At 43.1% G+C, this 14675-nt stretch overlaps 1 protein-coding gene across 9 annotated transcripts in view; it reads left to right on the top strand.

Annotated features, from left to right (window-relative positions):
• Positions 1–14112, top strand: part of LOC124183460 — a 162484-nt gene extending 148372 nt beyond the window's left edge. For 3 of the 9 annotated variants that reach the window (XM_046571977.1, XM_046571985.1, XM_046571986.1), the window contains 10 exons: positions 1932–2022; positions 6442–6690; positions 6805–7069; positions 7261–7711; positions 8170–8425; positions 8504–8879; positions 9262–9554; positions 10547–10783; positions 10897–11047; positions 13124–14112. In XM_046571977.1, coding sequence (XP_046427933.1) covers positions 1932–2022; positions 6442–6690; positions 6805–7069; positions 7261–7711; positions 8170–8425; positions 8504–8879; positions 9262–9554; positions 10547–10783; positions 10897–11047; positions 13124–13392 — 2638 coding nt within the window. In that variant the 3' untranslated portion in view covers positions 13393–14112. Of the gene's footprint in view, positions 1–1931; positions 2023–6441; positions 6691–6804; positions 7070–7260; positions 7712–8169; positions 8426–8503; positions 8880–9261; positions 9555–10546; positions 10784–10896; positions 11048–12010; positions 12745–13025 lie in introns of those variants that run through there. The other 6 variants (XM_046571984.1, XM_046571980.1, XM_046571978.1 and 3 more) reach the window with 6 other exon arrangements.
• Positions 14113–14675: the final 563 nt, after the last annotated feature.

The following is a 14675-nucleotide window of genomic DNA, read 5'->3' on the forward strand; positions in this document are numbered from 1 at the left end:
GAAGAGTAAGACTTGACGTTTAGAGCTTGGAAAATGAAACGATTTTTTATTTTTCACTCGCCGAAGAAGCGAATAAGAGAGACTCGGGAAGGCGGGAAAATTTGCAGAAACTGTTCCGCCGAGGCGTCGCGACGGATCCCGGACATCTTGTTAGTCAAAGCATTGCGGTAGGTAACCTTAAGCCTTGAGCCCGACGTGGGTTGGAGAAGTTCTTGGGTTCCTCGAAGCCTCGGAGCTAAGCCCGGCAGCCTGCCTCTTGTCTTTGGAGCAACTCTCTTGTCTTCTCTCGTATTGCGTGTATCCTAAAGAGGCTTTGCCGGCTTCCCCGCAGCGAGTATCCATTCTCCGCAGGACGAGAAGTAGAAGGAGCAGGAGAAGGAGGAGGAGGAGGAGGGAGAGGGAGGGTGCAAGGGTTCCTGACGAGCCACTCGGCTGTTTGCGCTTATGATTGCTATTTGCCAGACATTGTTCTCCCTCTCTCCCTCTCTCTCTCTTTCTCTCTTCGCATTCGTGATACATTATATGCAGGTATAGAAGAGTAATTTATGCAGAATCGAAAATCCAGCCACTCGTCATTCCTCCCTCATACCGTACAGAGCTTACTCCCGAAGGATGCGAACGCTGCATCTTTTCTACGCAGGATATATTATTACACCGCGGTAGCTTTTTCGTCCTCGCAAATCACAATCCCCGAACGAGTGGCGACCTCCTCCTCAAGATTCTCTCTCCCTAAAAACTCCTCCCTCCGGAACAAAAGAACTTCCTCATCGATCGACCAATTATAAAAAATAAGGATGATTGTAATCTGACCAGAAGTAGCCTCTCCGGAGGCATCAAACGCTGAGATTTTGGCCGATGAGGAACCACTTGAATGGTCGAAAAAGCGGACGGTAATTGGTTAACGATGCTAATTATCCTCCGGGCGTCGAGTCGGGTGAGTATAAAGCGACACGTGGACGTCAAGGGCGTTGCCACCCAGGGTTCCAGGTTGCGAAGAGGCTTCCGAAGACGGCTCGAAGGCGTCTCCATTACCTCGAAGAGAGTGAGAAAGCGAGAGAGAGAGAGAGAGAGAGAGTGAGAGACAAGGGAGCCGAGTTCTCGACTACTACCAAACTTTAGGGGTGATCGCATTATGAACAGGAACATTGCTAATTAGTGATTATCCAGACTGAGGGTATCGCGATCTTTCCCAGTTACTCTCGAGGAAATGGATACCCAAACCCGTTCTCGACACCTCGGCGACAAACAGCTCTTCAGCAGGACATGTTGCGAGGCGCTATATACGAATGGAAACCTCGCCTTCGGGCATACAATTAATGCGGTAATTATACGCGACGGAACACCGTGATACACTCATGACGCGTCAATGCGACGTTTTTAATTGAGTTTGCCTCTTTGATTCAGCTTATAGTTGACTAGCTTCAGCAATATTGTCACGATAAGCACAGTGTTCTGTAATCAGCATAGACTTGACTTGAATTAAATGTTATATACTTTGTAATATGTTTTTACGTTGTTATACATTCGCGTCGTTCTTTGGAGGTATATCGCTCCGGAACATGTTGAATAAACGCATTTCTCTCTCTCTCTCCCTCTCTCTCTCTTCCTCTTCCTCTTTGTTCGATGCACCGCAATTTCGCGGGAAGAAGTTGCGCAGAGTCGGGAATGTGTAATAATTTGTTGCTAAAGCAAACATCGGCTCCGTTTTCACCCCGCCAAGTCTCGCCGACGTCGCCGTCTCGACGTCGACGTAAGGTCAGCTGAAACGACGCACGGATTACGCAAAAGGTCGTTGACGTCGTCTGAGGAATAATTAGCCGCCGTTCGATCCCCTCGATAATAAAAAAAAAACCACATTCTTCTCCCATTTATTTACTGATAATCGATGCATATCAACCACTGATTTTTTCCCCTCATTTTTTGTTTCACAGGATGGAGGAATCTGCCAGAGGTATTTTGCAGCAGAAACAACGCGCGGAACAGCTGAAGCAGGAAAAAACTGCTCTCACCCTATCTTACGAGGTGAGATATGTAAACTTATTCAGACACAAAATCTACTCGCATACTTTCATCCATTCGCTGCACTCCGTCACACGATGATAGTCTAGTTTTTTTTTTTTTTTCGATATATACCAGCATATTGGGGTGCATATTTCGAGGCTCGAGATGCATGGGATGATCATTCGAAAAAGAACACTCCTATCGGTGGCCCATGATATGTTATACTGTTATTAGAACTGCAGGGAGAAATGTTTCGCGAAAGGAAAAAAACAGTCCGATAAATCATACGTTGGAACATGAAATACGCATTTGGGAGGATCTTTTGGTATAGAAAGCAGGATGCCACATATTGAAAACAGACCACGGTTCTCTTCATTTTTATCACAACTCGACTTACGTTCTCCTTTTTATTGGTTCACGTATCTCGCTTCGTGCAATCGCAAGTTTTACCCACATTTTATGTTTTCGCTTCACGCGATACGTTTGATCGTAAGATGCGATTATATTAAAATCGACGAAACTTGAATGCATGATTTTGCTATCGCCTTTTTTTTATATTAATTATCGTCAAATTATTGATCGCGGAGAATTTTACTCTACGGTATAACCGCTCGACATTCTCGTCACGCGTTTAATGCAAGCCATTGAAGAAAAAAAGTAAAAAAAAAAAAAACTTACCCTGACGAGAAAGCGGAAGAAAAGCGAAGAAGAAACAGTCGGTAATAATGGATGAAGTACGTCGTTGAGTTTGCAGTTATTACATAGCGTGCGGAAACCGGCTTTGCTACTTTATGCAATTATTATAGGTACGTTGTTATACTAGGTTATAATACCCATGTACGTATGTTTAACCAGGTACCGGCAGCCATTTACAGCTTTACATGCAGTTGCAGTCGCCTGCAACGTTTTAATTCAGTCACATGTGTATAATTGAAGCGTTTATTTAATTGAGTCTCTCGAAAGAAATTCGCTCGGCGATCTCGTTTACTCGCCTAATTATTACAACACCACCTGGACACGTAGTTTAGTGCAATTTTACCACTCTCCTCGGTCGCGAAAAACGGGATGATTTGTGCGGGCAACTCGTGGATGTTGATTCCATCCGTAATTGGTCACATCCGATGCGGAGGAGACGGCAATGATATTTATCACAGGATTTGTTTCGAATTTTGATCGATTAAGATTCATCGAAAGCTCAAATCTTTTCTTGTTCCGGGTTGTGATATTCGACTGGTAAACGAGTACCAATCAGTCGGATACTAACGATAAGCAAATGAAATTATTCATTCAGCACTTTCGTACAGCTTACCAAGTTTCGTTTACTCTTCAAGACCTTATTACCAGAGTTTTCGATCGAGCTTTTGCATGATCGCGTTAAAAATTGATCAGGCTGAAGTTAGCAACGTTATTCGTAAATTTAAAAATTACTTTCAGGTATAGTTGGTTTCTCAAAATCAAGGTATATTTTGTTTATGACGGTTTACCAAGTCTCTGACATTCCCCGGGATGCGAAGCAGCGATTTTTCTTAAACATGCATCGTTTCAGTATCTAACGTTCCGAACTTCATTCTCGTAAAGATTTCAGGTGTCGCGAGGTTCGCGGGATTCCGAATTATTCCCAATGGAAACGTGCGTGATTTCGAGGCGTAACGAACACACTCGAAACGGCGAGCAAACTTGCGAATGAAATCCTGTCATCGGCAGATTTCGCGCATGTGAAGCTTTGCGGCGGGCGTCGAACTTAATGTCGCGCAAGGACAATGCCATCCTCTGCGTCTAACGGGCCGTGCCGGTAACGTCGGCCGGCACAACGTAACGCGTAATAAATTCACGCTATCGCGTTCACGCGCGGTTTCACGCCAAAAGAGTCGTAATTTTGGATAACGGCTGCAGTTTCCCCGTCCCTCGAATTTCCCCGCACGGCGCTGCCTCGAGCAGACTCGTTAATTTCTTATCGATCATGTTCCGCGTTCCCGTATCTTCGAACCTTCGTGTATCGACGCCTCTTACGAAAAACAGTTGTCGTTTCAATGCGAAAAATATCACGTTTTAATACAGATTGGTAAGAGTCTAGTGTTGCTGGGTATAAAAATCCAAAAATACTGATTTAGTCGTCTCCGATGAGATTCGATACTTGTCGCACTGTTGTAGCAAGATTACGGATAGTTTAGGTAAGGACTAGTCGATGTACATATAATAAAACCAATTGATGTTTATGTTGGTAAAAAATCTGGAATAATTATTAAACATTTGTAAAGAACCTGTAAAAAAAGCATTGATTTTTCTGAGATAGGTACGCATCGTTAACGCAATCTCGAGGATATTTACGCGTTTATTTTGACCCGCACACCGCACAAATCTTCAGAAAATCCTTATTTCAGTAATTAAAACGTGATAGTTTCCGTAAGAAATCTGAAAGACGCTAATTTTCGTAAGAGGCGTAGATGTATGGGGCACATCGGCTCGAAAAAAGCGAGAAGATAACAATTCCTTTCTCCTTTTCATTGCCACCACGCCTCGTTCTTTATAAGTTTTGATCAAGCGGGGTTCGGAATTTCACGGAATGTGCGTTAATTAAGATCCTTGCCATTTGGCAGGAAGCCGTACGCCGCCGCGTGTTCGTAACACGTAGACGAAGAAAAAGCGCGCGGAGACGGAGGAAGGTTGAGTTTGAATTCTTTTGAAGTGCACCAATGTGTCGCGATGAGGGGCGAGGCTCTCCCCTAGTCTGCAGGGACGAAGACATTAGCGAGGGGCTGGAATCGGGAGAGAGTTCGGGTCGGTTGGTACGCCTGTTATAAATCAGGCACACGCTTCCACTATTAGCACCCCTGTCCCTGACAGCTTCGTATATATACCCTAATTTAACGCTAACCGTCTTTCTCCTAATAACGCTCCACGTACCGCCGCAATGGTACCGACAACCCCTGCACCGACGACGTTGTCTTGTTATTACAGCTAAGCGCGATGCGAGCAAGCGAGAGCGGCACCGAGTGCAGAAAATATATCAGGCATCGCACCCCGTGCAAGGTGTAAGAAAGAGCATTGCCATTATTCTGCATCCCTCTGTAGGTACTTAACGGCTGCAACACGAAAACTCTTTCAGTATCTCGATTCCAGGGGGAAAACTGCCTCCTGGATGAATTCTTGGGGCGAGGGTTCGAGTTTCGAATTATCAAAGTTCAGGATTAACGTTAGTTAGTGGGAAGATGGTCAGACTCGCGGGTAGTAAGTCATTCCGAACGGTCGAAACTAGCCGCGTTATCAACCCTTGCGTGTCTGGTGTAAGGGCTTAACTCCAATATGGTGGAAAAATTTCGAATCAAGCATTTAGCGCGGATTTTGATTGATTGACAAATTTCGGAGTCAGTTTTGACGAAAAGTCTGTTTCGAACTTTGACAATTGCGAATTTAACCTTTTAGAGTTACTTGGGTACTGTTCAGTGATTTTACGGTATTAAGGGATTACATATGCCTTGAAATTCTAAGACTAGGGTTATATTGAAGAATTTGTTTCGTGTATAAAACTGAATTTTACTGAACAATCGTTCTATACATATTTTAAACGGTAAAACCGTTACGGTCGTTTTTTTTGGGACGTGTTTTTGTTGATAGCATTTGCGGTAACAGACGTACCCCCGACATTTTTTATCCGAAGGAAAAAATTATTTCTTCAAGTAGATAGATAAAGCCAGTACTTATCGATCCGGAATTTATAAGTTACATTTTTTCGGATCATGGCAGTCTCTGGAATAAAAAACAGGCGATTTTTTACCTACAAATTGTTCAGTACTTATGATGAGAAAAAAAGCTATGCCAGGCATCGCAAAAACGGCTGGATAAGTACTAGATTATTGTGTGAAACATAACTGTGCAAAACTAGATCTCGATAGGTTCGGTAGTCGCGGAGATATTTCTGGTACCGATTTCGAAAACACCGTTTCGAGAAAGGCGCGTTTAAAGTTTTGAGTACAGTTTACACTCGCAATGAAATAACTGATTTATTTTAAACTGACGAGAAATCGTCGAATCCTGGGCCGTATGACGGATCTTTCTGAGATGTCGACGCTTCCGTTAGATCTTTTATTTTTTTGCCGCGTCAACCTCGTTCTTCCTTATTTTGATGCCCACGTCGCTGCTCACCCGATCGCTTACAAAACGCTACAACTTCGCGAATACTGCGAATTTATAAAATTTCCAGGGTAAACACTCAAAGAATAGTACGTTCGAATGACCACCTTTTTAAAAAATCGGTATTTTTGACCTACCCAGGTATGTGTAATCCCTTAAAGTACTCAAGATTATCGATTTAACCGTTACCTCAGAGTTTGACAATTCAGCATTTTCACTGGTGCACCCATCTCTAATACTGCATGCGGTCCTTGGTCATGAATTATACCCGCCCCTAGACCCTAAGTCCTCCATGGTTTCCGTCTGCAGGCTCGAGTGCACCAGTACCAAGCCCAGATATCGAAACTCCAGCTCGAGAGCGAGTCTCTTCGAGGTCAACTTCGGGGTCTGGAGGCTGCTTGCGCAGGTGAAGTCCACGCCGCCCTGGTAGCCAGGCTGGCCAACCTCGAGACCGAGCACGCGGCTCTGGCGCGGGACGCCGACGCTCAACGTCGACAGTACGAACGGTGTCTGGATGACGTCGCCAACCAGGTCGTCCGCGCCCTGCTCTCCCAAAAGGTTCACCCTAGCTTTAACCGTTCGTCGATAGCCGATCATCGCCAAAATATCATCACCAAACCAACGATCGCACACGTCGCACGTCTCCTTTATACCGATTTCTCTTGATTTCAGGGTCTGAGGGAGGAAATCGGGGCTCTTCAGAGGCGCATCCGCGAACTCGAAGCCCAGAATCGGGCGCTCTCTGGACTCCTAGCTCAAGCCACAAGTCCCGGAAGTCCCACCGATCTCATTCACGGAATTCTCGAGGCTGGACCCGCAGCTCTGGTCGCTGCCCTGAGCCTCGACGCCGCTTGGGTCCCGCTTACGCGACCGAGGTCCTTGAACCTTCAGATCCCCGTCATGGCCACCGCCAAATGTCGCAGGGCCAGGCCTCTGGGTGAGTTGAAGTTGTCCGGACACTGAGAACCGGAAGCTCTGGAGCCAGCAAGATAACTGTGATCCTGAACTTGCGGGGTCCGAATGGTTTCGAACTTTTCGTGGACTGGAAAATCCGAGGAACTGATTCGTTCACAACCACCTCGTTAAAGATCTTTTCAAAATTGTCTTTCTTTCATTTACTCACGCCAGGTCAAAAACCCTCGGAAGAAGAGGGCAGCGAGAGTCCGGAGAGCGGGAACAGGGACGAGGGCTACTCGACGATGTCGAGCGACGTTCAGGGCGAAGGAACCCGACAAGAACCGGCGAGAGGGTTGGAGGACCTGAAGGAAGCCACGGACGAAACGGAAGCCGACGTCTCACCCGACGCTCGTCTCGTGACCCTCGACGCCGGGGATCCGGATGTACTTTTTTTACCCTTAAATCTAACCGTAGGAATTAACCCGAGGCACAGCTATCCACCAACCAAAGATCTACTACCCTATCAGCACGTGATGCGGAGCTTTTCCGACAGTCATCTTTGCCTCAAACTTACCACCACCGCCAGCCTTTCTCCCTACAATATAGCAAGTCCGTCTGGTTCGTCCGTTCTTCTCGTAGAAGAAGAGGGTTGGGATGCGGAATACGTCCAGCAGTGGCTGAGGTGGGTAAAAGCTACTAGTCACGATGCGTTGGTTTACTTTGAATTATTTTTGGGACATTTTTTGACGCACGCAAACGTCGAATGACGAGATTTTAGTCCTCGTTTGCTGCATCGGTAACATTATATGTCCGGAATGTATTTAATTGTCTTAAAGCCTAATTTCATAGGAAATAGGTTACATGATATACTTCCGATTCACGATCGTTGATTGTGGAGATCATTCACGATGTGAAGATTTTTTTTTTTTTTTTTTGTATTGTATATGAAAAATTCTGACATTGATTGGTGATAGGGATCCTTCAAAAGTTTGGTTTTAGCGATAACTTCGTGTGATTGCATTCACTTCTTTACTAGAAAGTTCAAAGCTTTCCATAGATATATTAAAGAAGCTCCGAAACGTCGTCATAAAGCTCGTCTATATTGAAAACATGACTAAACGAACAATGAAACCAATTCAGGTTGGACGACACCAGAAGTGCCCAGCAGCACCGCGATCTCCTAGAGCTGGAATACGACCGAGCTGAACTTGAGGATTGGAGTTTTTCCTTGTCGACGGAGGACCTTGCCCAGGGTGAATCGACGTGGAAGGAACCAGCGATCACTCCCGCTTTGCCGGCGATAAAGGAGCAGAATCCTCTGGAGCTCGAGGAGGACGCGAACGAGTGCTTGTGGAACGGAGCAAGCTACCTGGCGGATCGAGCGGGCGGTGAATTGGTGAGTTGCGGGAAGTCGAGGCAAGGTGGAAAGGACTCGTCCCAACATGGCGAGTAACTTTTGGAACGCTTTAACCAGGTGGCTCTGCTCATGGATGCGAGAACCAGCGGACCATGGCCTTACGCGTCGAGTCCCGGAGCTTCTTGGAGCAGCGAAGAAGGCGGTCCGGAAAACTCCAGCAAAAGATCTTCCGCGGCTCTTTCCGGCTGCAGCGACGATCCGGACTCTCCGTCGGTCGGAACCGATTTCACCCGGGATTTTTACAGACTGGTTAAATTCGAGAGCACTAAAAGCCTCGCGAGTACCTCTTCGAGGGGGGGAAAACCTCCGGAAAGGGAACAGGCCCTCCAGAACGTTCTATCGTTCATCGCCGAGCAACAGATGTACCTGGCGGAATTACCGCACTATTATCACGACGCTGCTAACTGCAACGAAACCCCGAATCCAAACGAAGGTCAGTGTTTCTCAGGGATCTTGAGAAGTCCGGAAGGATTTTACAGATCGCGATCAGGTGTCGAAGAGTATCGTAGAATAGGATTCAAAAACACGATACAAATATTGACGAGTTTCTTGTCTTTCCATATCTTGCTCCATGATATTCTATCAGGATTCTTCGTGTCTCCACTTCTTGGTAACATTTGAAATGGTTTCATTTGAAATAGGCATTTTAAACGTAAATTGTATTATGCATTATTCGTTTTAAATGTTAAGCATTTTATCCAGCAGCGCATATCTTGTGTAACATGTATGAAAAGTTTGGGAGCACTGCAAATGTTGGTGCATAACCAAATGTATATGTTTGTTATATTGCATTGTTTTTTTCTTTCTTTATCCTGTTCAAGCAGCGATCGCAGCTTGCGCCGTAAGTCAGAACGAGCGAGTTTGCGAAACAGCCGAGTCGGGCTCGGGCGACAAGGAAAACGGCGGTCATGAAAATTCCGTGGAAATGGAGTCAGGCGATGATATTCTCGAGCAGATATTGGTCCCGTCTTTGGCGCCCGATGAAAGGATCATCAGTACCGTTTCCTGCAACGGTGGAATTTCCTACACAACCGTAGCTCCCTCCGAACTCGGCGCCGTTCCCGAAGAGGACGAGGAAGCGGCCACCTCCTCAACCCCCAGTACCGTCGTAAGTCTCTCGGAAATCGCGGAAATCGCGAGAAAACTCCACCCGATTCGCGAGGTTGTGATTTTCTATACAGAAATGAGTCTATCTTTCGGGTAGATCAATTTTTTAGCCTTTTCGATCAAATTACGTTTCCGTTGATAGAGAAGGGTGGTTAAGTTTTCGAGATTGATTTTCAAGTCGCAACTTTGAATAACTGATATTCGTATTAGGGAGAGGTTCTCAATTGACCAACAATTATTCAAATTATTGGTTACACGTGACATTTATTTAGTTTTATCTTTATTTCAATAAGCTGTGAAGTTTGGAAAAATGGTTTACGATATCGTTGAAGCTGAGACAATTTTAACGAGTGACTAAAATCACCGCTTGCATTCACTTTTCACGTCATTACGATATCGTCCAACATCGGAAACGAAGAAACCAGACGTTTCCAAGTTCAACTCAATCGTAGTTATCATCGAAACTAAAATATCTAATGTAGTCTCTTTTCTCCAGGACGTTTTTCGCTATGTAACGAATTTTGAGACGTCTGTAATGTATAACACATAGAGTTCAGTTCGGAGCTGTAAACACGTGTCAAGAATTTTTTTTTTTTTTTTTTGTTAGTTTATATTTAAATGAATAAATTTTAATTCTATACATCGAATAAGAACCAAAATCCTAATATGGTTGATAGTATGAGCAGCAGGTAGTAACAGGTTGACACACAAAGTAAACTTTATCTAATAAAACTATCTTTTCTTTCATTAATCACGTCAAGGAAATAAAAATTTGACATCTATAATCCAGACTCAAAATTGGCGTTGACTGGTGCAATCATCCTCAATAAAAAAAAATTTAAAAAAAAAAAACAATCGTACGAACGGTTTCGAAGTTATCTGTTCAGTGAAGAGCGCAGTTGAACTATAAATTTCGAAGCTCAATATCGGGTCGAAACTAGTATCTCTTAATTTCAAAGTCAACTTGAAAATTTTGCGTTCTCATTTTCAAAGGTGAGTCCAGCCCGAGGTCCGCTTCTGGTCGAGGGTCGAGATCGTACGTTGAGTTTCCACGAGCGGGCAACGTCGAAGGACGTGATAGACGAGCTGAACAGGATGATACGGAAGGGCGAGGACCATCCGGCGTCTCAGGACGCGGCTCAGACCGTCCTCGAGAAGCTTGATCTCGCCTGCTGTTGTCCAACGGGTTGGGTCCACGTGGAAAGAGACATAGACTTCACGGATCCGAAGGTAGGTTCGAAGGCCCGCCGAGCGAGTTGAAATGCGTCGGAAAAATTGGGCTCCAGGAATCCCTGAGGAAGGTGAATTTATTAATCTCCATAATTTTATCGACAAATATTCAGGCCAGGGCGAATCTGCTCGACGTTATGTTGGCAAGCAGCGAAAGTTCATCGGCGACATCCAGCAGCGGATCAGCCGGAAGTGATTCCGGCGACGAGCCACCCGATTATCGTCATCTTCACAGGCTCCATCGGTACCGACGTCAAAAGAAAGGTAACTAGAAACTTGCTGTACGTTGTTTGAAATCGGTTGAAATCGCTTAGCTTTGAGACCTCCCTTCGCCTTGTTTCTCTTTTTTTTTTTTTTTTCTTTATAATCACTATTGTTATCTGTTTTCCGCTTAAATCACCGACCTAACAATAAGCGAAGCCACTTTTCATCATTTTCCATTCATACTCACGCTGCGGAATTAATCAAGCTGAATATCTCGACTCGTTGTTGGTTTATTTGTGTCTCTTCCGTTCTCGTTTCTTTTTTTCTTTGTTCTTATTTGTTATCGCTTCGATAATTATCCTCATAATCTGCTCCTCTTCACCGCTTACTCGTCGTTCTGATAACGCGACACCCGCTTTGCGTTAATTGTTTAATTAAATAGAAAGATTGAATAATCAAAAATTGCTAATCTTAACACCGAATCCTCTCTCGCAGGCATACACGTATAACATACACGCTTTTTGCTAATCGACACTTTTGCATCCGGAGGTCAATTTTTCAAAATAATCTGAGAAAGCATGTGTTTTTACCCTAAATGGCTTCGAAAGCCATTGACTATTCGAAATTCTATCGCATATCGTAATTCCGGTGAAAGAAATTTGCGACGTGTAAATGAAAGGCGATTTTTCGCAAACGAAAGCTTGAGCTTTTTCCTTTTTTTTTTCACTTTGACCACACTATAATCGTCAGTCGCAAATTCCTTATACCGAAATTATTATCAGCAAGACTCTTGCGTTTTACATCGCATCGATAATTAATTTTAAGTCGTAGATTCTCGGATGAACCGGCGATAATTGCATAATATACGACGAGGTTTCCGTCAAACGAAACGGCGTCGTCATTCTTGCAAAGCCGAGACTATCGAGATATCTGCTCGATGATAATAAATGTTAACTGGATGAAAAATCGTTCTCGTAAAAGCTGCTATCGCTGTACATAGCCACTCTCGTATTTTCTGTTCAGATGGTAGCTCCTCCTGCGCGCTCTGCTTTGATTGTCACAAGAAAAGCTACGTAGTTCGGCTTAGTGATGATCAATTTCTCTAACTCGTTTTGATCGTGACGTTTTCATTTGATAATACGTATATATCCGTACCAAAAAAAAAAAAAAAATTCAATAGATAAATTAAAAGTCAAACGATCGATAAGATCATGTCTCGCGTGTTGCGTCGAAGTAAATTCTTTATCTCTATATATATATATATGTATGTATGTGTCGAACTTGACTTGGCTTTTATATACATATATAATAATAATAATAATAACAATAATAATCATTGTACACGTATTCGATGTTATACACGAAAAACAAATGCGATCTTTGGAAATCATTTTCTTTCATTTTTTTTTTTGTTCTTCACGTATTCACTGTATACTTATACGCATACTACTAACCGCAGATTTCTTGTTAACCCCTCGATTGTACGGAGATGTAACCGATTCGTTGATAAAATTTTTCGTAGCTTGCGCAGAAAATTATATTTCAAAGGAAATGTACGAAATTTTGTTAGAAAAGAAAAAAATATCATAATTTTGAAGCTTAAGATTGATGAAATTTCGTTAAAACGTTCAAAAGTCGAATAACACGTAATAAAATAATTGTCAGTAGGTGAATGAAAATTGCGTTGGTTAGAAAATTGATAAATTATAACGCAGAAAGTTCGATGAATTTTAATCGGTTGATTGATGTAAATGAGAGAGAAAAAAATAAAAATAAAAAAAAAAAACAAATGGAGAGATTTCGAGTTCGGTGTTTGATATTTGAAAATTGTTGAATATTATTCGACGACGGTCGGTTTGAAATTAATTTCCATGACAAGAGTTCGCGGGATTCGGATTACACCCGGGGTTACATCTCCGTGGAGGAATAATGATCGTGTCAGTTTCGGGACGAATGAGAAAAAAGAATTAATTGAAAATTGGAAAAAAAAAAAGAAAAAATAAAACACAAAGAAAGGAAAAAAAAATCGGATAACTAGTTGAAGGCTAAGCCGAGCTACCCCTGTGTCCGCTAGAGCCGGTATAGAAGAGCAAGAGAGTGGTCTGAGGCATGTTGACCTGCTGCTTGGTTTCCCAGCCTCCGCGGCCCAGGCCCAACGAGTCCTCCGCATCCCGTCGGCTTGGGGCGCATCGGCGAGACCCTCGATCATCGGACGGGACGACTTCTTCGTGAGGTACGGCGACAAGGAACGCGAGGCGGTAGCGACCTTCGATTTTCTCAACGACATCTGCACCCTCTCATCGCCGAGCGACTCGAACGGCGGCAGTCTTATCGACATCGCCGAATCTCCGGGATGCTGCAACGCCGACTGCAAGGAGGACCTGATGAAGCTTTCGCCATTGTAACATATACGTATATGTGTATAGATATATTTGTAACGTCATTTCGAATGGGATACCAGGCGTCGCTGGTGCGACTGATGAAAATATTACAATATGGAAATAATAATATTTTAATGCGAAATCGTAATCAGAATAGGAATGAAACGTGATTACGCGATATGCGAATTTTTACTGTTGTTGTGATGTTGGTATTTTTTCTTTACTTCTTTGATACTTCTTTGTCAATTTCAGACCCTCGGAGAAAAGGAGAGAGAGAAGGAGAGAGAGTGGGAGTAAAAAAGATTGAACAAATCGATCTCTCTTTCACTCTTTTCGGTACTTTTCAACGGTTTTACCAAACCTAACGAGTTTTTATATAGTCTGATATTGAACTTGTATAAAAAATTCAACATTCGTCTAATCGTTGTACTGTCACGAATCTTTCAATGAATTTATTTTTTTTTTCCTCGAAAAACGGTAAAAATCTCGATTCAAATAATTTGTATTTTTTTTTTCGTTTTTTGGCAGATGTATATACATATATATCACAAGCGTCGTCATAATTATTTTGCAAGGTACAACGACTGATCGAAAACAACGATTAGGTAGTTTGAATACTTGAAAAGCGTTTTACTCAGAATCGATTAACATACGTATTGATGACAAAAAGAATGCATCGGATGGAAAATTTGTTGAATAAGACGTAATGCGAAAGAGTAAAAGCTCGAGGCTTTTGAGCGCAGAGACGACAAACGGCCTAAGCACTTTTCATTCGTTGAAAAATTTGAAACACATGAAAACGTCGTTAAAAATATACAGCAAAATCAAAGACAGAACATTGTGAAGAATCACTCGGCTGATTTTTTCAAAAGTACATCGCTAAAGACGCGATTGTTACGCAATTTAATTTAATCATTGCAAATATGTACAGAGAATATGTGAAATCGCGTCAAATCGTGTTGCGCAGAAGTCGGAGATTTGTGTATAGCTGAAAAATTGACAATTTTTACTCGTGTGCGTTTTAATTAGGCATAACTGCCTCGTTTTCGGAATACGAAAAGCGAACTAAGGAGAAACTGATAAAGTTAAGAAAAAAAAAAAAAAAACAACAGATTTTTACTCACCACGCAACGAAGAAATCAGCTTCTATTTTACACCCGCCAACAGACTCGTAGACCGAAGTCTTCATGCGCTTGTTTATTTTTACATAATTATTGCACACCAAAGACCGCAAGTTTTCTTGCTTGAGAAAAACTTTTGATACGAGGAAAAATTTCTAAAACAACGTTTCTACATCGATTTCGCAA

This window comes from Neodiprion fabricii, chromosome 5 (assembly GCF_021155785.1).
Source record: "Neodiprion fabricii isolate iyNeoFabr1 chromosome 5, iyNeoFabr1.1, whole genome shotgun sequence".
Lineage (NCBI taxonomy): Eukaryota > Metazoa > Arthropoda > Insecta > Hymenoptera > Diprionidae > Neodiprion > Neodiprion fabricii.